Genomic DNA, 19,235 nt, shown 5'->3' on the forward strand with positions numbered 1-19,235 from the left:
TGAGTAGGCATTTTTTTCTTTGTGTGTGTATGTGTGTGTGTGAGAGAGAGAGAGAGAGAGAGAGAAGAGAGAGAGCTTTAGGGGGCCATAAGACTACGCAGGGTGTCTCTGTGTGTATTCCAGTGAAGGAAGGGGCCGGCATGGTGCAGGAAAGCTTCCCCGGCTGGGTCCAGGACCCCGAGGACCCCCTGGTGCATGTCAACGTGGGCGGACTGAAGCGCAGCCTGTGCTCCAGCACGCTGCGGAAGTTTCCAGACACGCGCCTGGGCCGCCTGCTGGCCTGTGAGTCGGAAGAGGCCATCCTGCAGGTGTGCGACGACTACGACGTTCAGCAGAGGGAGTTCTACTTCGATCGGAATCCGGGTCTGTTCCCCTACGTTCTCCACTTTTACCAGACGGGCAAGCTTCACATCATGGAGGAGCTCTGTGTCTTCTCCTTCAGCCAGGTGGGGATGGAAAGGAGAGAGACAAGGAGGGAGGGATTGGGAAGGGATGGAAGCAAGTCGATTTTGTAACAAATCGACTCCTCTTTTCTCTAGGAGATAGAGTACTGGGGCATCAATGAGTATTTTCTGGACAGCTGCTGCAGTTACCGTTACCATGACCGCAAGCTGGAGAGCCGCCATCGCAGCTGGGATGAGGATAGTGAGGTGAGCAGCGTGGACACGTCCGTGGATGAGATCTCAGACCTCAACAGAGACATGCTCCACTTCCAGGTGAGCGGGGTAGGGGTGGGGGTGGGGAGGGGCGTAGGTGGGGGGGGGGCAAATATCCATTCAAAGTTTCAAAAAGCTGTGTTCAGTTTTCAAAACAGTTCAATAAAACCCTGTTGGTTCCTGGTCTACCTGCCTTGCCCCCCCCCCCCTCCTCTGCCCCGCCGTGCCGTCCCTGTCCTAGGATGTGCGCTTTGGCCAAATGAAGAAGTGCCTTTGGCTTACTCTGGAGAACCCTGGCTACTCCATCCCCTCCAAGCTCTTTAGTCTGCTGTCCATCTGCGTGGTGCTCACCTCCATCTCCACCATGTGTATCAACAGCATCCCAGAGTACCAGAACTTTGACGCAGACGGCAAGCTTCTGGATGACCCCACCATGCAGACCCTGGAGGTCAGTCAGTAATCTACCTATGTATGTATCTATGTATGCTTCTGTCTGTCTGTACATCTACGGATGTTCTTTTCAAAACTCACGTTTTACAGTAATATGACAGGTGTTGTGCACCTGCTGGTTCACTGCCGAGGTGGTCACACGCATGCTCCTGGCGCCCAACCGCCGTAAGTTCTTCCGCCACCCGCTGAACATGATTGACATCGTGTCCGTGGTGCCCATCTACATCACGCTGGTTTTCGACCTGGCGGCGGGGGGCGATTCGGAGCTGGGAGAGCTGGGACGGCTGGTGCAGGTGCTGAGACTGATGAGGGTTTTCAGGGTGTTGAAGCTGGCCAGACACTCCACGGGCCTGCGCTCCCTGGGCGCTACGCTACGGGTAGGAAACACTAACAGTTGTTCACAACATACCACCCTGACATACTAACACAGTAACACAGGTAGTGATGCTGTCCAGACACTTCCAGGGTTCTACATTCCACAGCGGGTTGGGAAAGCAAACTACAGCACCGTACTGTGGGGTTTAAATTCATAGGGCAGGTTATGCTAATAAAAAGAATCTGAAAAGCTCATAAAAACCCTTTTGGTTGTTTACCTTTTAAGAACTAAAATAGTTCAAGTAAATTAGTTTGCTTTTCTTGTAAGCTTTGTTTGATACATTTTATGTGCTCGAAACTAATTTGTGAAAACTGTTATGTACAGGTATATGTCCTGCCACTGATGGGGACACTTTATACTGCTACAGTGCTCTGAGAATAGCTAATACTTCTATATCACAAAACATAGCGTGGATCATGGATGTTCACTTATCAATGTCTACTATGGCTTTCTCATACACAAGATACATGTACAATATAAGTAACTTGTCTTACCTCACTACTGTAATCAACTCTAAAGTATCATATCACAAAATATCATGTATCTGCATTGGATATGTTTTCACCCAACTTTCAATAAGGACTTCTGCCTTGATTGAGTCAGATTCAAACTTGGAGTGCACCTGTATTTCATAAAGTACGCTAAGTGCATTTAGGTGAACAGCTGTTCCGACTATGAAATGGTGTGCTTACATGGTATCTGTTTTAAGCCAAGTGTATAGGAGCGTGTTACATAATTGATGGGGGATCTTGGAAGGCTTAGTTCTTCTCTGGTATCTCTGCGGAGACTCCCAGAAGAGCAGAGAATTACAGGACGCTATATTCGATCCCAGCCCGACCTCTACTGTCCCGCAATGTCGATATCTGTCTGAGAATGTCTATTTGAAGTAAATGCACTTGAAGTTCACTGTCATTTTATACTACAAAGAAACTGCGGTAGATAAATGAGCCTAGCCGGTCTTTCACTTGCAAAGCCTGAAAGGATTATTCCTCAGTCATAGTATTCCACCTATATATGCTTCTTTAGAAACCCCTAGTCCTTTATATCATGCCTTGCTCTCCATAACCTGTTATACTCTGTCCCAACAACAGTGTTCCTCTATTCTCCATTTTGTGTCCTGTGCAGCACAGTTACCGTGAGGTGGGCATCCTACTGCTGTACCTGGCAGTAGGCGTGTCGGTGTTCTCGGGGATGGCGTACACCGCAGAGTACGAGGAAGACGTCGGCCTCGACACCATACCAGCCTGCTGGTGGTGGGGCACCGTCTCCATGACGACCGTGGGGTACGGGGACGTCGTGCCGGTGACGGTGGCAGGCAAACTGGCAGCAGGCGGCTGCATTCTGGGGGGCACCCTGGTGGTGGCGCTGCCCATCACCATCATCTTCAACAAGTTCTCCCACTTCTACCGCAAGCAGAAGGCCCTGGAAGCTTCAGTAAGGAACAATAACAGGAAGAGGATCAGGGTCAGGTGTGACAAGCATGATGAAGAGGAGGACGACAATGACGAGGAAGAAGAGGAGGGTGATGAGGGGTCTGATGGGGATAGCCGGTGTTTAGATGAGGAGGAGGAGGAAGTGGAGGATGAGGAGGAGGAGGGAGGGGTGGTAAACTATAGTTATGTGCACTATCCTTCAACTCTGGACAGGAAGAAGGATGTGTATCAACTCTGAGTGTCTCTTTGTACTAGCATTGGGTTTCACTAGAGATATATGACTACTAAGGTAGTGGCACAGTGGACATAAGCTAAAGTAATAAGAATACTAATAATGCATTGATCTCTTTTTCATCTTTCCAAGCATCCAAAAACTTTTACAGTCAACAGTTTATAAACTGTAAAAACCTTTTCGCATCACTTATCTTACAAAGTGATACGGTACCTGCAGCATTGGGCTGGTGTTCATGTCTGTGTGCATCAACAAAGTGACTTTACAGTATAGCAGTGGTGATCTGCAGAAAACAAGCATGCTTGTTGCTAGTTGAGTAGGGATGTGTAGTAGCCCAGGAGACAACGGCCCAAATGAGAACGCACAGCTCAGAGGATTCTTCTTTCTTACGCTGGTAAATGTTGCTGCTTGGCATGTGGAAAGTCAGAGAAAAGAAAGATTATACTGTTGAGCATTGTCTTGCTTTTATGTCAATATAAAACTGGCTAGCAGTAGGGTGTAGTATAGAAGACAAAGGATTCCCTTAAACAACATTTAAAGTTGTTTAAGAGAACTCTACCTCTGCTGTAATTCATGTAAAAGTAGCTAAGTAGCTTTGTACATAGTGTATACTGTAGGCTAGCAAGCCTTTAAGACAACAACAAAAGAAGGATCGAGCTATCACTTGAATGTTCCTTCCAGCCTGTCAGATATCTTCCTTGGAGAAGCCTGTCTGCTCCAGCAGCACTGAGCACACACTTCTCCTCTTTCACATCCACTCTACCATAAGATCAAGAACTTATGACTTCTTGCTGATTATGTCGCAAAATAATAGTAGTGGGGCTCATAGAACACGTATTTGAAACTATAAGAAAAACGAAACCTGATGCAACCAGAGTTGGAATCCATTTCATTTCAGTTGCACCAGTTCAGAAATCTTATTCAATTTTTTGATTGAATTACTTTATTGAAAATATTTGTATTTTGTGAAACAACTGCCTGATAAGATGTTTTTTTTTTCCCCATCATTGAACCTTAATTCTGACGTAATCCCAGTTCCTGAGCTGCAGGGTGACTGCTCTCAGACGGACCCGGGAAAACAGGCCGCCCTGAACGACCTGTCCTATGCATTAGATGAAACTCAAGCTGATGTGGAACGCTTAGCGATTCACTCACAGATTTCATCGTAGGAGTACCACAGGCTCCTCAAAGTGACAGACCTAAGGAAAATACAAGGACGTTTTTGACGTAATTGAGGGTCGTTTGATCAAATGTACAGTCCTCAATGTCTGTCTTTTAAAGGGTTTAACTACATGAACATAGCTAATCGAAACATCATGAAATTGTAATGAAAATAAATTTGCAAACTGTGTTGCACAAAATGCACTGTAATCAAGTAAAGCTAAGGTATACTGTGGAGCAGTTTATAGCCTCCTCTGCATGTCCACTGCCCTCATCTCACCCTCCTGTTGATACAGGCCATGAATGCCTGTGAGAAAACACTACAGTATATATTTGGCCACCAAGAGCAGAATAAGACCAGATGTGCTTATTTAATGTCAAGTTGTATTTGGACTGAACCAAACCTCAAGACATGTTGAAGGAGATCAGATTCATAGAATGACCCGATTAAAAATTAATCCATGCTATTTTGGTCAATATCAGAGAAGACAGCACAAAGATATCAAAGTTGGAAACGAGTCCAGAACACATTGAACTGAACACAAGATGACTGTGCTAAAACGGCTCTTTTCTCTATGATTAAGCACACAGTCACTTTAAAGATGAAATCACTTTTGAATCCCTTTTAAAATCTTTATTTCATTTTATTAATAGGCAAACAACAAACAATTCAAACTGTGATTTGACCCAGGGATTGAGACAATTCGGTTTCAGTTCAGGTTTTCAGGAGGTGAACTTGTTCATCCTATCAGCTTTAAACTGACTGAAACCAGAGAGATCTCAACTCTGACATCAAAACAAATTCAGGACCTCTGTTGCATAATTTAAGGCATGGATTGTAAGTACATCTCAGTTCATTTTTTTGTCCAAGGAATGAAAAGATGGGTAGCTAATACCAGTTCTTCATTCATTCACATTGCAGAAATCTTCTTTCCAGTGATTGCTACTTCAGTGGGCTTGGATAGGATGAACTAGCCCATCCCACATAATATAACCTGGACACAACTTAACAATGAACTTCAACCCAAATCAAAAATAGATCAATTACTGTACATATACAGAATATCAAACCATATGTTAAACCTTAAGAGGATTTATAAAAATAACTCAATTGTTTCAACTCATAACAAAACCACGATACTATCTGGAGAAGCCACTATTTCAAGGCAAGCACAGAGAAGACCTGTATATGGACAAGATAAGGCAGTACAAATAATTCCCCTTTTTTCAGTAACCTTTTTCCAGAGAAGTGAATTGTGCTTGTCAAATGTAGGCTGGGGAGCAGAGGATCATGGGTAATAAGCCTAGTTGAGTTATCACTGTACACACCTGAGACACGAGGCCCTGAGAGGCTAGTTTGTATAACACTGTCTGGAGTGGCTCCACATAACTATAGATCTATAGAGGGTCTATTAACTGTCTATACAGGGTTTACAGGTTCGAGAGGGAAGTCTGTAGATGGTCTAAAGAGAGTATAGATTGTACAGGCCAAGTAGACAGTTGATAGAGAATCTATAGACGTCTATAGAGGGTCTTTAGAATGTGAACACTCTTGACGAACGCCAAACAAACTCCAACTAGACATCACATTAACTCTATCCACTAGACATCACATTAACTCTATCCACAACCATTTAATTCACAGAGTTACCGTCAGCGGTTTGCGGACAGAATTGGAGTGTCTGAAGATTAGCAACAGGGCCAAACAGAATTGAGTGTAACCCTAGTTTGCACTTATATGTATATTTCAGTACATCAAACAAAAAAAAGCACAAACTTTCCCTGACGCTCCTCTTACTAGTCTGTCTGTAACTACTATCCGAGATAGAAAAACATAACTATAATCCATCTATGCATGGAATAACTGGATGAATACCAAATGTTTTGAACAATATAAAAATAAGTGGGAGCTGCTGTGTGGAATGTTGCCGCGGTGTTTGAGACAGATATAGATATGTCTCTGCGTCTGGTGACGCTGAGGTGAAACAGGGAGGTCAAACACCTGATCAAAGCAGTTCTCTCAAGTCCTTTAAGCCTAAAACGATGTTTGTAACTTGTTTTTTTTTTTATTGGAACTGGAGACGGACACACACACACCCCACATTTGTCTTCCACTGAGCCATCACTAAATGACTTGCTGAGAAGACGAAGCTCCGTGTTTCTCATAATTGGGATGGGTCCCTTGGGGAAGTGCTTAGCTACTGACATGGAGCTGATGTTGCTGTGGTCTCTACGGTTGCTGCTTTGTCTGGGAGTTCCTGCTCTCCTCCCGTGTTCCTTTAGGCAGCCGTGATCAAGATGAGTCACAAATAAAATGTTTTTTAAAAGTATCGCTGAATAAGTACCAAATCACACATGGGTGATGAGAACAAATTAACAGATTAAATGAGGCACAAAAAGGTACAGTAAATTAGGTAAATGTTTCCCTTAAACCGTTTTTTTTTTCCGCTGGTAGGTGATTCAGCTTAAACTGAATCCATGAAAGCCAGGCAAGCTATGCTACAGTGTTAAGTGGACAGACATAAAGCAACACATTGATCAATGCGTACCAATAGAGGAAGGCAAACTAAGAATGTGCAACCACGTCATTGAAGAGGAGGAATACTTTAAAAAGGTCTGACGTGCCCTCAAACGGTCATCTGAATAACTTAATGCAGGAACATGCATGTTTTGGAGTTAAGCGGTTGGGTTCGAGGGAAGTAACTGGCCCAGGAGGCTGGGAACCACAGAGGCATCGAGCTCCAACTGCCCAGTGTCAGGTGACCAAGATCCTACAGAGTCTGGTCTAGTCTCATCTCCAGTCTAGTTCAGACCAGACCCAGTTGAGTCCAGTGCAATCCAACAGTGCCTGTGCTGGGGGGGTTTGGGTGCGTGGGTTAGAAGTTCTGCTGGCGTCGCTTCTTGGCCTCGATGGCGTCCAGGATGGGCCTCCTCTTGGCCTGGTAGCGCTGGCGGATCTCCTCAATCTCCTGCTCCATCTGGGGGTCCAGGGAGGCCAGGCGCACACGCAGGTCCTCCACACTCCACGAACGCATCTGCAGGACACACACACACACAAGCCTGTTACCTACACATACACACACACGAGCCATTCATCACAATCTACACACATATCACAATCTCCACACACATGCCTGTTATGTACACCTACACATGAGCACACGATTCATCACTATCTCCACACACACACACACAAGCCTTTATCTTCACACACATCTCACAATCTCCAAACACTAATTTAAATCTCCATGCACACTCAGTGATGATGATGTGGCAGGCATGGCTCCAGAACTAATTGGAGTGGCAGGCATTGGGTTTCCACAAGGGGGTATTTTTTATAGCTCTCTTATTGAAACATTTATAGCTAAAATAATGGGTGGTGGGGGGCGCAAGTATTCCATTTGGGGAGGGGGGAGGGCATTGAGTGGGGCTACATGAGTGAGGGCTAATAGCTGTTTGGCAGTCAGATACGGTCCTTCTCCCCTCAGGGATCTTACTGGGATGTTTTACCAGCACTCCGCTGCTATTCAGGGAGCAGATCAATGGAGTATATTTGAGACTGGCGTCTCTCCTTCATGGTGGCTTCAGAGCGCCCAGGAGGACTGCATATCCCAGACTCCTCTGCCTTCATTGAACCAGGAAGAGAAGTGCAACACGGGAACAGAGATTGATGCATGGATAGAGAGATGGAAGGACAGAGAGACGGATGGAGCGATGGATAAAAGAAGGAATAGGTAGATCGATGGATGGATGATGGAGGGGTGGATGGATAGTGGATAAAAGATTGGGTAGATTGGACCGATGGATGTCTGACAGGACTGGGCAGATAGTTAAGAGTACCCATTTAAGAGATCAAATTAAAGAACACATTTATCCAACTCACTACCTATGATGGCTTTGGTACTGTGGGCATTCTCATCAACATGCAACCGCCCCGGCATGTGTCCCTCATATGGAGACTAGGCTGCCAGCCTGGGGAGAGGGTTTAAACCTCTGCCATGGCCAGTTACTCACAGTACATGAACAGTGTCTCTGGACAGAGGAGAGATGAGAGGAGGCGAGGAACCAAACAGAGATCAGGCAGGGGAGCACCAGGAAGGCCGGCAGACTGGTCATTCTTAACTCAGTCTCATCCATAATTGAGAAGAAGGCTCTCTCCAGATGTTCTACAGCTGCAGCAGGCTCCCTCACACTGCTGGACAAGCTGTCCAGACACAACCCAACTACCTCCATGTTTCCCCTCACAGTCAGGGACGCTCTGGAGAGACTTCCAACTGTCCTTTATAAAAAGCTATTAGACACCAGAGGACGAACATTACATTACATTTAATCATTTAGCAGACGGTCTTATCCAGAGCCACTTACAGTAAGTACAGGGACATTCCCCCGAGGCAAGTAGGGTGAAGTACCTTGCCCAAGAACACAACGTCATTTAACATGGCCGGGAATCGAAGGCAGCCTTCTGATTAATAGCCGATTGGTAAGAAGTCCAAGTCAAGCATTCCAACTACAAGGTGTTACACGTACACACAGACCCCCTCCACACACACGCTAACAATAGCAGCCCTGACAGTTCTATTCCCAGCCTGAGCCGCTCTTGTTCTCTTCATGTAGTCAGTAGGACCATCAAGATGACACTTCAATCGCCCCCCCCCCCCCCCCCCCCCCCCTCGTATCTCATACATAGTGGGATTGTAATACAGCTTGTTTTGACACAACAACAAAGTAAACACGTGAAATAAAGGAAGAAGGAGCCTGAGGGAGATAAAGGGAGCTCTGCTGGAGGAGGGGGTGGGGGGGTGGGGGGGGCAGGACGACAAAAATGATCTGAATGCAGATTAGACAGCACACACATCCCAGGCCCACTCTGCGGCCCGGCTTGTCTTTCTCTATGCAGTCTGAGAAATCCACAGAGACATCTCTCCGTCCTCTGAGACGTGCCTTGTCATCCCCGCCACTAAAACCGACCCCTCTGGAACTCACCACCTCCAGGTCGCCCTCTGCTGGTAGCTTGCGGTTGTCTGCGTTGTGGCCCTGCTCTCCTGCCTGCTGGTGGTTGTTGGCCTCCTTCTCCTTCTGCTCAAAGTACTCCAGGAAGGAGGGCTTGGACGGCTGCATCGTGTCGTCCCGTCCTGCAAGCACACACACACACACACACACACTATTATTATTGTTTTTAGAGCATGTGTGGTCTTTTGTGTTCAGAATCAAGCTGTCAGTGTGTGAAGCAGACTGCTGTCTTTAATGAGCTGCTGCTACCACAGCCAGATAAAGGTCATCCCTACAGCAGTGATGCCCCTGGTATACTATAGTACTAATGTATGGATGACCCCTGCACTGCCTGGCTGAACACAGCCCCCCCAGAGTCACAGAGGCTCACTCTGCACATGACTAATTCACAACATGCTCAATTATTCAGTCACGTCCTTATTGTATGGCTGATCTTGTCCAATCAGGGAGCAGAGACGTGTAAACATGAACACAGCGTCCCAGAACGTACTGGGTGAGGACGGACAGTGAAGCTCAGGTCACACACTGACTACATTTACATTTAGTCATTTAGCAGACGCTCTTATCCAGAGCGACTTACAGTAAGTACAGGGACATTCCCCCGAGGCAAGTACGGGTGAAGTGCCGTGCCCAAGGACGCAACGTCATTTGGCACGGCCGGGTTTGAACTGGCAACCTTCAGATTACTAGCCCGATTCCCTAACCGCTCAGCCACCTGACTACCTGACTGATCAAGCTTGGCCTGTCCTCGTCCATACGGCCCAGATGGTCTGAACTCACCCAGAGGAAGATGCATCTTTAAAAGCCCAACAGACCCCTAGGCCTCAGCTGCCCAGGCTAGCCTGACCAGGGAAGGAAAGAGGGTGTGGGGGGAGCAGGGAGGCACCCTGGGCACCATGGCCCAGCTTTGGGACATCTTTACTTGGCAGGCATATCAATTATTCAGCCTGCTGGAGCTAAAACATGAAGACCCAGGGGCCGAGAGGCAGGAGGAAGATAACTGGAACAGAGATGGAGTTGGACGAGAAGGCAAAGGAGAGAATATGGGCGAGTGGGACAGAGGAGGAGAGGAGGAGGAGGAGGAGGAGAGGGTAAAAAAGCAGTAAGGACAGTGAGATGTAGAGGAGGAGGTACAGTGGGTTTGGGAGACAGGAACGGGAGGTATCTCCATCAGTCATCAGTTCCAATCATCACATCTTCGTACACACAGCGTAATCAGAGGACTCCTAAAGAGAAATGCAACTCCAGCAAGATTTGAGATAACCACTGGATTAATAAGAGAAAAGTTCTTCAAACATTACGTAAGGGTCAAAAAGGCAGACCGCGAAAGTATACTTTAAAACAATCCATCATAGTTGACATGAAATAGATTTAGAATCCATTTACAACAAGCAGAGTGTAATTAACTTAATGTCTTATTACTATCTGTGTGTGTGTGTGTGTGTGTGTGCGTCATGACATGCTGGTGTAAAGGAATAGGCTTTTAATCCCCTTAGCACCATTAGTGTGGATCAATAACTTATTCTTGTCCTTTGTATTCTTCCTCTCCTTCTTTCCTCTCTTTTGCTTATCTAAAGCAGGTAGGTGCTTGAGAAGCTAAATGTGTTTTTAACAGCTAAGAGCATAGATCCATTCTAACACAATACACCTCCATTAGACAGGAGATGGCTGAGGTCAGTGTGTGTGTGTGTGTGTGTGTGTGAGAGAGAGAGAGAGAATTAAACTCTGAGATTGCAGAATCTGCTCCAACAGAACCATTCCACTGACCTGGCATCCGTGAGTCACCTGAACACTTGCACTAGCATTCTAAGCTGCAACATTCCTCATGAACAATATCCAAGATCCATCTCTGATCGCAGCACAAACTACAGCTACACACACAGCTCTCAGGCTAGCAGCCCTGGCTGTGCCAACCTGTCTGGCCTGTATTATACGGCTAACAGCCATTTGCTGTACCGTAATATAGGTATCAGGTGTCTAGCTCTGTCTGTAGCTCTGGTTGTGGAATCTAATAGGAGTGGATAGTAAAGCCATCTAAATCCCATCATTTCACCAAACAGAGATCAGGTTTCATGACTGTGACTGGTGGGAAGCAGGAGGGGAGGTGAGGAATGACAAAATATGTTTAACTTCATTTAAAAGGACATGGAAACCTTACTCTCGCCTCACATTGGTGATATAAGTCAAGTCTGCTCTCTGGTGGCTGAAAGAGGAACTGCAGCTGACATCCGGCTCTGACACTGGGGTCCTGAAGGGCCATTGGTTCTCTAAAGCCACTTTTTCCATCAAATGGTTTCAGCACAGCTTGACTCCAGTTGCCTTTGGTACTAGGTACTTCACATTCCACTGCAAATAGTGACCCCTCAATGCAGCTGGTCGTCATAGCGACTGAGCGTGATACTGCAGTGAGGTCGTCTTGAACACGACACACATGACTCTCGCTGGCTCTCGTCGGCAACCAAACAGAGGAATGCCCGCACCTCCTCAACTGACCACAGTGTTTTACGGGTTGTCATTTAACTGAGTACTCCAGTGCCTTAAGAATTGTGTCTATTTTAATATATTTCTATTGGGCTTCTATTGGTCTCTCCACAGGCCTGTGTGTCTGTGTGTCTGTCTTACTCTTCATGGTGCCTCCCTCCACCTCGTCCTCCTCGTCAGAGTTGATGACCATGGTGCCCAGCTGGGTGTCCACCATGGTGCCCGTGTCCCCGTGCTCGATCATGGTCCGCGCCGTGCCCCCCAGGGAGCTGGCCAGCGAGCCCGCCGCCTTGATGGTGTCCACCCCTGTCCCTGCCCGCACCATCGTGCCCTGGTCCACATCGTCCTCATCCTGGAGGGCGAGAACAACACACGTCAATCCTGATCCCATTAGCTACACCACAGGACAGAGAGCCCTTGTCCTGGTGTGGAATGAATAACAGAAATGCTTGTGTGTGCATGTTGTGTGTGTGTGTGTGTGCATGTTGTGCTGTGCGTGTGTGTGCACGTGAGTGTGTGTGCGTACAGAGTTGTCGTCGTCCTCGGCGTCCTGCTCCCTCTCCTCGGCCTCCTGCTTCTTCAGCTTGATCTCCATGGCGTCTGTGATCAGCGCTCGCAAGATGCTGCTGGACTTGGATGCTTTGATGAACGGGTGCTGCAGGCGACAAACACGCACGAGAAACCTTGATATCCACTTCCAACTGAATACTAATGAATGCTAAAAACAACGTGAGTACTATTAGTATCAGTACTAGTAGTATTAGTGATATTAGTATTAGGTAGGCAGGCGTACCTGTAACAGCTGGGTGGCTGTGGCCCGTTTTTCCGGGTTCTTCACCAGACACTGGGTGACGAAGTCTCTGAAGGGTTCTGACCAGGAGTCTGGGTTTCTGAAGGTGGGCGGGGGGTTGGTGGGGATCATGAAGATAGCCTAAGGAGAAGCAACATGGAGACCGAGGACACCTGGATCAGATTGGCTGGTAGAAATAATAACAACATGTATTATTTCATCAAGATGGTGAACACACCCCCAGGGTTGATCAGCCCTTCGACCCCCCCCCCCTCCCCCCCGTCATCCCCAGTCTCACCCTCATGGGGTGGATGTCTGCATAGGGGGGCTTGCCCTCGGCCATCTCGATGGCGGTGATCCCCAGGGACCAGATGTCTGCCACGCAGTTGTAGCCGATCTCCTGGATCACCTCGGGGGCCATCCAGAAGGGCGTGCCGATCACCGTGTTACGCTTGGCCATGGTGTCCTGGAGGAGACGGGGCAGAGAGACCTTGAAAAGGATCTAGAAAACAGGACGCAGCCTAGCCCCCACCCTCTGTCCCGGTCTCGGTGAGTGAGTGAGTGAGTGAGAGAGAAAGAGAGAGGGGGGGAGAGAGGGAGAGAGAGAGAGAGCCTTACAGTGAGCTGTCCTGCCACTCCGAAGTCGGCCAGCTTGGCCTGCCCCTCGGCGTTGAGCAGGATGTTGCCAGCCTTGATGTCTCTGTGGATCTTCCTCATGAAGTGGAGGTACTCTAGTCCCTTCAGCGTAGACTGGAAGATAGCTGCTATCTCATCCTCTGTTAACTACACACAACACACACGTACAGTCAAGTCCCTGCTCTGTGGGCTGGTACACGGTCATGTAGAAGAGAGAGTGTGTGTGTGTGTGTTACCGTTTTGTTACGTAGCCGTATGATGTCTGAGACCGAGCCAGCACCACAGAATTCCATGACGATCCAAAGGTCGCTGTTCTTGAAGTAGCTTCCATAGTACCTGACCACATGGGGACTGGAGAGAGGGCATTCACTTATAAGCTTATCGGTTTATCTGTACGTGTATCTGTGCTTGTGACAAATGGCAATGAACCTGAAACCTGAACACACACCTGTTACATTGCTGCATGATGGAGATCTCCTTGATGATCTCTTGCAGGTCTGACTCTACAGGAACCTGCTTGATGGCCACAATCTCCCCTGTCTCCTTATAGTGGGCCTTGAACACACTGCCATAGGACCTGATGAGACACAAACACAGACATTATATATGGGATGCACACCAATGCTACCTCCATGCTCATAGATTAAAGCCTAATCATGAAGGACGTTGACTACTTAAAAGTCATACGTAATCCAGGACAGCATCAAAGCAGCTGGCAGAGAAATAGCTGCAGCTACTCTGTACACGCTGCCATGTCTACTCAACCTGCCGTATGGAGCGATCCATCAAGATAACAATCAAGATGTCTGATAGACACGTACTCATCTCCACCCTACCAGAGGAAGTGGCTGCTTACAGAGATAAACAGAAGAATAATGACCCTGGATCGTGTCTGGGCTGTCCCCTGCACACTTGTGTTTCTCCCCCTGCCCACATGAGTAACCACACAGACGGGGTATGTACTGTCAGCATGATCCTGTCGTATAAAACCACAGATCTGTCTAGGACTCTGCCGGCTGATTCTGTAGTCTAAAGTAAAAATGAGTCAGTTGATTCATATTGGTATCAGTCATTTAGTCCCTGTGGAGGAGGATATGATGGCACACCAAGCCTACGGCTGACTGGTTGACTCGCTAAACAGGAAGTTGAGAAACAGGAAATGAGGAAGTTTAGTTTCTGATGATGCAGGAGGGAGGGGCATGCTGTCTGCATGACTGACACCGCTGGGCCTCCTCTAGTGACAGAGACAGAAATGGGGGAGGGAGGGTGGATAGAGAAAGACAAACTCAAGAGGCACAACTGAATGCACAGTCCAGATGCTGTCATTTAAATGTGTCTTCTGTGGGAGGCTCTCACCCTTCACCGAGCTTCTCCAGCACGTCGAAGACCTCCTCTGGCTGCTTGGTCAGACTGTCTTCACTCAGCTTCTTCAGCTGCCTGTGAGGATGAACAGGGGAGAGCGTGAGTGGGAATTAAACACAATACAACTACTTCTAAGAGTATTAATCAACAGACGCCTAAGAGGACAACTTATTGTCCTAATATTTGGTCGAGCTAGTCAACAACAAATATAGCCTCCATGAGTAAAAAAAAAAAAAAAAAAAAGAAGTTTAAAAAAAGAGGCTTCTAAGAGCAAAAATAGCCAACATGAATTAAACACAAAATCAAAGGCTATGTTTGACAGGCCACTAATGAGCTTTCTGTAAGTGGCTAGACAAAAATACACTAGATTAGAAAAATTGATTTAAAGGCAGGATATTCAAACTCTGTAACACAAATGACTGGTAGTAGTAGTGCAAACTAACAGTCGGTCAACAGACAGACAGAAAGTGGTCCATTGACTGACGTGGTCAGCCATATTTAAATAATTTCCTTCATTAACCTACACCTCAAAAACAATGTTCATTTTCATCCATGTGTCCATGATAGTTTGTTAGTAATTGTGTTTAATTTGTCCCCAGCTCCCTCACAGCCCTTAAAGTGCATATCTTCACAACTAACAAGAACGTGAGGTGGTGAACCAGTTGGGAATGGGTAGGTCCCCTGCTTAATACACTGCTCAGAGGAAATGACAGATGAGATAGCGCACTGCTGGAGACTCGCGATACCGGTACACAGACAGACTGACTTAAAGCAAATACAATTGGAACATTGCAAACACTGTAGGATAGCTGGACAATTATAACCTCATTATGTATACATACACAAGCAGTAGCTTACAGCCCAATGTGTTCGTGTACTTTAAATTCAACTGACAACTACAAGGACTCACATTACAGACACCACAAAACAGAAATGGCATTAACAAATTGCATTTAATTAAAAATAATTGTGTACAACCGCTTGTTCCCATCCCATTTCATTCAGAATATACAAACAGCGTACGGTATTAGAGAGCCTGCTTCATGTTCATGTCTGCTCATGACAAGTGTTAAGTTAGCCTGTTCTCTAAACTACTTGGCTAGCTGTACAGTTTGGACTGACACCATGTGCTTGAGATTTGCTTATTCCAGGGCAGTCAACTGCCAACAAAGTCATATTTATATTCTTAAACAGTCCCTGGCAACAGGCATATTAGCTTAAGACGTAAATGCTGGTTAGCTAGTAGCTAATATAGCTTCTAGCTTACTTGCTAATAGCTCATATTTACCTGCGTGGGTTATTCCTCATCTGTACTTTGTCCTTGTCTTCCATGGTTGTTTTAGGAGTAACACCAGTGCTTATAAATCGTTTTCAATACCCAGGCAAGTGTGCTGGCTAGTTTTGCAACTAGCTAGCTCCCGCACCTGCTGCTAGCTGTTCTGGCGGTGTCTTCGTTTCGATGTCTTAAAATATGGTTAACTAGCGTTAGCAGACTAGCTAACGTAAGATAGCGAGATTAAGTCGACCTGTTTTGGCTTTCTGACAGTTGTCTGCATTAAACTTCTCATTCGTTTGCGAATTAGTTTTAATTGGTAACAGAATTCGGTGGGTTCGTCTATGTACAGGAATACCACTCATGCCTCCGTCATCTATCTGTTTTAAAACTTTATAGCTACTTTACAATTATCTTGTTGGAGGCGGTCGTCTTGACAGTATATTAAACCAGGAAGAGCGCTTGAGACTGGGCGGGTGGAAGGGAGGGCGGGTGAGGGGGGAGACCGCCATGAACAAAGACTTTGGTACAATGACTTCAGAGGGCGCTGTAACTGCGTGCAGCGACCCTAACGATCCCTACATGCCTGTTTTGAACTTCTGTCCTTGGTTTTAACAAACTTGTAGGGAATATTCATATAATTTCCGCCTTTCTTAGAATACATCGCTGATCTGGCAAGTGGATGAGTAAAACCATCCGGGACTTGCTTTCAACCCTCCACGTCAGGTCTCGGAAGAACATTTTAATGATGCAAAAACAACCATCTTTGTCACGGATAACTCACGTCTCATACGATTATCTCTACCACCCATCAAGAAAGTTAATCATGGTATTTTCTGAATCTGAGGGTTTACAGACGCACCATGAAGTCATCACAAATTGTGAGTGGGAGTGACAACTTTCCATCTGTTAGAATTGACTGAACAAACGTGCCAGCTACACAATATAATTGAGTTGCTTCTTGAACAACGCCAGTGTTTCACCTGGCGCTATAAAATAATAATAATAATATAATGATAGGGGAAACACTGAACGCAAAGCATATGATTTTAGGCAGGCAGGCAGAAACACATAATAGACAATTTTATTTATGAGAACATACAAACAATGTTCACATCAGACATCAGTATAGAACATCGAGGATTAGGGACTTCCAACCGGGAATGCAGAGCATGACAACACCTGGAAGAAAGAGGACATTTGAGATGGCTGCCCCAAATTAGAATGGATACTTGGCATGACGCATGACGAAGTAAAGACCTACATAACACTTTAATGGGATCCTCTGCATAATTTCTCAGATACATGAGGATGGGATAGCTACACACTTGTTTATTCTCCAGATGGCCGGACGCTCTCGAAGATCCCTGCTTCCCTCATGGCATTGAACTCATTGGTGGCGTCATACTGCTTGTAGAAGTCAGCATAGGCCTGTTTCCTGGGCTCAGTGACTCCGTACTGGAAATCAGGCACAGGGCACACTTATTTCTGGTCATCTTAAAACAATGTCACAATCCTTTTGAAAACATTTTTAACAGTACTTCCCATCCCACGCAAACATATTGTTCAAGGAGAGAAGACAAGCAATGCATTTGCTAAGGTTGGTGGTAAAGAGCCATTAAAGCTGGTTTATTTTTTTTGCTAGTAGGACTGTAGTTGGCTAGGACTACATTTACTGTATTGTATACAGTCAGGAAGTACCAATCAGTCGTTGTAGTTTGTAGCCGATGCATATTAAAAAAGCCTGGTCAGTGGACACACCTTGAAAGCTGCAGCTGCAATCAAGGAGAGTGTGAAAGCGATGGGCAGATGAAACCTCAGACGCTTCCCCAGCAGTCCTCTCATGGCAGGCTTGACCAAAGACATCTTTAAATGACTACGGAAGAAAAGAATACATGTTTAGATTCATACATATCAATTATAGCGGAGATAACATTTACTAAGTTAAATGTCTCACAATTTGTGCTAAGTGTGGGCTGAGTATGTTTTCGACGACATGGTATAATGGACTTGCTGGCTAGCTGCACAGGAGAATATCATCTGATCTGAGAACCTGGCTGGAATTGTCCCAAGTAGTTGCTCGCGGGGGTCCTTAAAGGACAACGAGTGGACTTTGGTTTGCTGTTTAGTTGTAACTGCCATCAGACCCACATAAAGAAATGTAACAAGACTACAATAACATTTAGCTGCTGTAGCAGCGATCATTTTGTTCAGGATCCAAACACTTGTAGATGGTGCGTAGTACACCAGCCAACGTTCGTTTGTGATATTAGCATAAACACGTTTGATAATACCAATGCGGTGAGAAGGCTACCCATGCAACCGAAACCAAAACCTTTAAAAAAGCAGCGAGCGAGTTTAAATACATTGAGACATAGCAGGTAGGCTAGGCAAACCGCTACCTACTAACACACACACATCGAGCAAGCATTAGCTAGAGAGCTAACTAACTGCTAGAGAATGTAAAACGTAGGTGACAGACTTGAGGGCATGTACCCAAGAACATACCATTTTTGGCACAATAAAACTTTACAATCAACCAAATGTTGAATATAATACATGTATTTATTCTGGTTACATTAAACCGTATACTTACTAATACGACTCGCGACCTTCACAGGAAAATGCTAGCAAAGCTCTGACGCGTTGATCTTTACCGGAAGGAAATGAACAGAGTCCGTTAAGGGACAACCTTCAGGATGGAAATTTGAAGGGTCAAATAAGGTACGCGCTTGTTAATTTATAAGGTTTCTGACTTAAGGTATAGTATAAAAACGAATATATCAGTAACTTATAATGAGCTACTGCAATCACAAGTTAAGAAGAAACATTTATGTACAGTATGACATACACGTATAAGCGGTGGCACTGAGAACACCAAACACGCATGCAGGTGTCGCCACCATACACACAGCTAGCTATCTAACTCATGTTCCCCAAGACTAAATTTTGTTTTCTGACATACACCACCGAATTTGTTTGTTTTCACCTCTTTAAATTTGAAATATGGATTTATTTCGATGAAAAAAAATTCTGTTCCAAAAATTCAGGGTTCGGAATTTCAAGGTGCTCAAATTCGAACAGTAGAATTCAGACCAAAAAATTAAATAAAAAAAATTCACGGTTCAGAAATTGAAATAAAACAAAATCCAGGCTGCTCAAATTCGAATGGTAAAATTCAGATATTAAGAAAGAAATTCTGATTGCAACATCCGGGATACCAAGGATAGGTAAGGAATTCAAGCCTGAAAGCAATCGAACCATCTCACTTCTCCGAGAAGGGTCCAACCGCAGACCACTCTCCTCAGGCCCCTCTCATCCAGGTGTAGCTGCATAATTTTCTTTCACTTTTAAATATATTCATGTTTCAATTTT

At 45.8% G+C, this 19,235-nt stretch overlaps 3 protein-coding genes across 3 annotated transcripts; 1 reads left to right on the top strand and 2 right to left on the bottom strand.

The window, feature by feature from the left end:
• Positions 1 to 93: 93 nt before the first annotated feature.
• Positions 94 to 4,526, top strand: si:dkey-43k4.5 (potassium voltage-gated channel subfamily S member 2). Its single transcript, XM_062477304.1, has 5 exons — positions 94 to 446; positions 540 to 716; positions 898 to 1,104; positions 1,208 to 1,483; positions 2,608 to 4,526. Exons 1-5 carry the CDS (start codon positions 141 to 143, stop codon positions 3,151 to 3,153), a joined length of 1,512 nt encoding a protein of 503 aa, XP_062333288.1. The 5' UTR covers positions 94 to 140; the 3' UTR covers positions 3,154 to 4,526.
• A 401-nt stretch (positions 4,527 to 4,927) lies between these two features.
• Positions 4,928 to 16,371, bottom strand: LOC134027203 (serine/threonine-protein kinase 4-like). Its single transcript, XM_062470466.1, has 11 exons — positions 15,876 to 16,371; positions 14,582 to 14,662; positions 13,674 to 13,802; positions 13,462 to 13,576; positions 13,208 to 13,372; positions 12,888 to 13,055; positions 12,593 to 12,730; positions 12,326 to 12,454; positions 11,941 to 12,151; positions 9,292 to 9,440; positions 4,928 to 7,343 (listed from the first exon to the last, which is right to left on the bottom strand). The coding sequence occupies exons 1-11, from the start codon at positions 15,917 to 15,919 to the stop codon at positions 7,185 to 7,187; spliced, it is 1,488 nt and encodes a 495-aa protein (XP_062326450.1). The 5' UTR covers positions 15,920 to 16,371; the 3' UTR covers positions 4,928 to 7,184.
• Positions 16,372 to 16,928: 557 nt separating this feature from the next.
• Positions 16,929 to 18,571, bottom strand: LOC134027210 (cytochrome c oxidase subunit 6C-1). The gene is made up of 4 exons (XM_062470477.1): positions 18,457 to 18,571; positions 17,622 to 17,736; positions 17,189 to 17,318; positions 16,929 to 17,042 (listed from the first exon to the last, which is right to left on the bottom strand). The coding sequence occupies exons 2-3, from the start codon at positions 17,724 to 17,726 to the stop codon at positions 17,193 to 17,195; spliced, it is 231 nt and encodes a 76-aa protein (XP_062326461.1). The 5' UTR covers positions 17,727 to 17,736; positions 18,457 to 18,571; the 3' UTR covers positions 16,929 to 17,042; positions 17,189 to 17,192.
• Positions 18,572 to 19,235: the final 664 nt, after the last annotated feature.

Source organism: Osmerus eperlanus, chromosome 1 (assembly GCF_963692335.1).
Source record: "Osmerus eperlanus chromosome 1, fOsmEpe2.1, whole genome shotgun sequence".
Lineage (NCBI taxonomy): Eukaryota > Metazoa > Chordata > Actinopteri > Osmeriformes > Osmeridae > Osmerus > Osmerus eperlanus.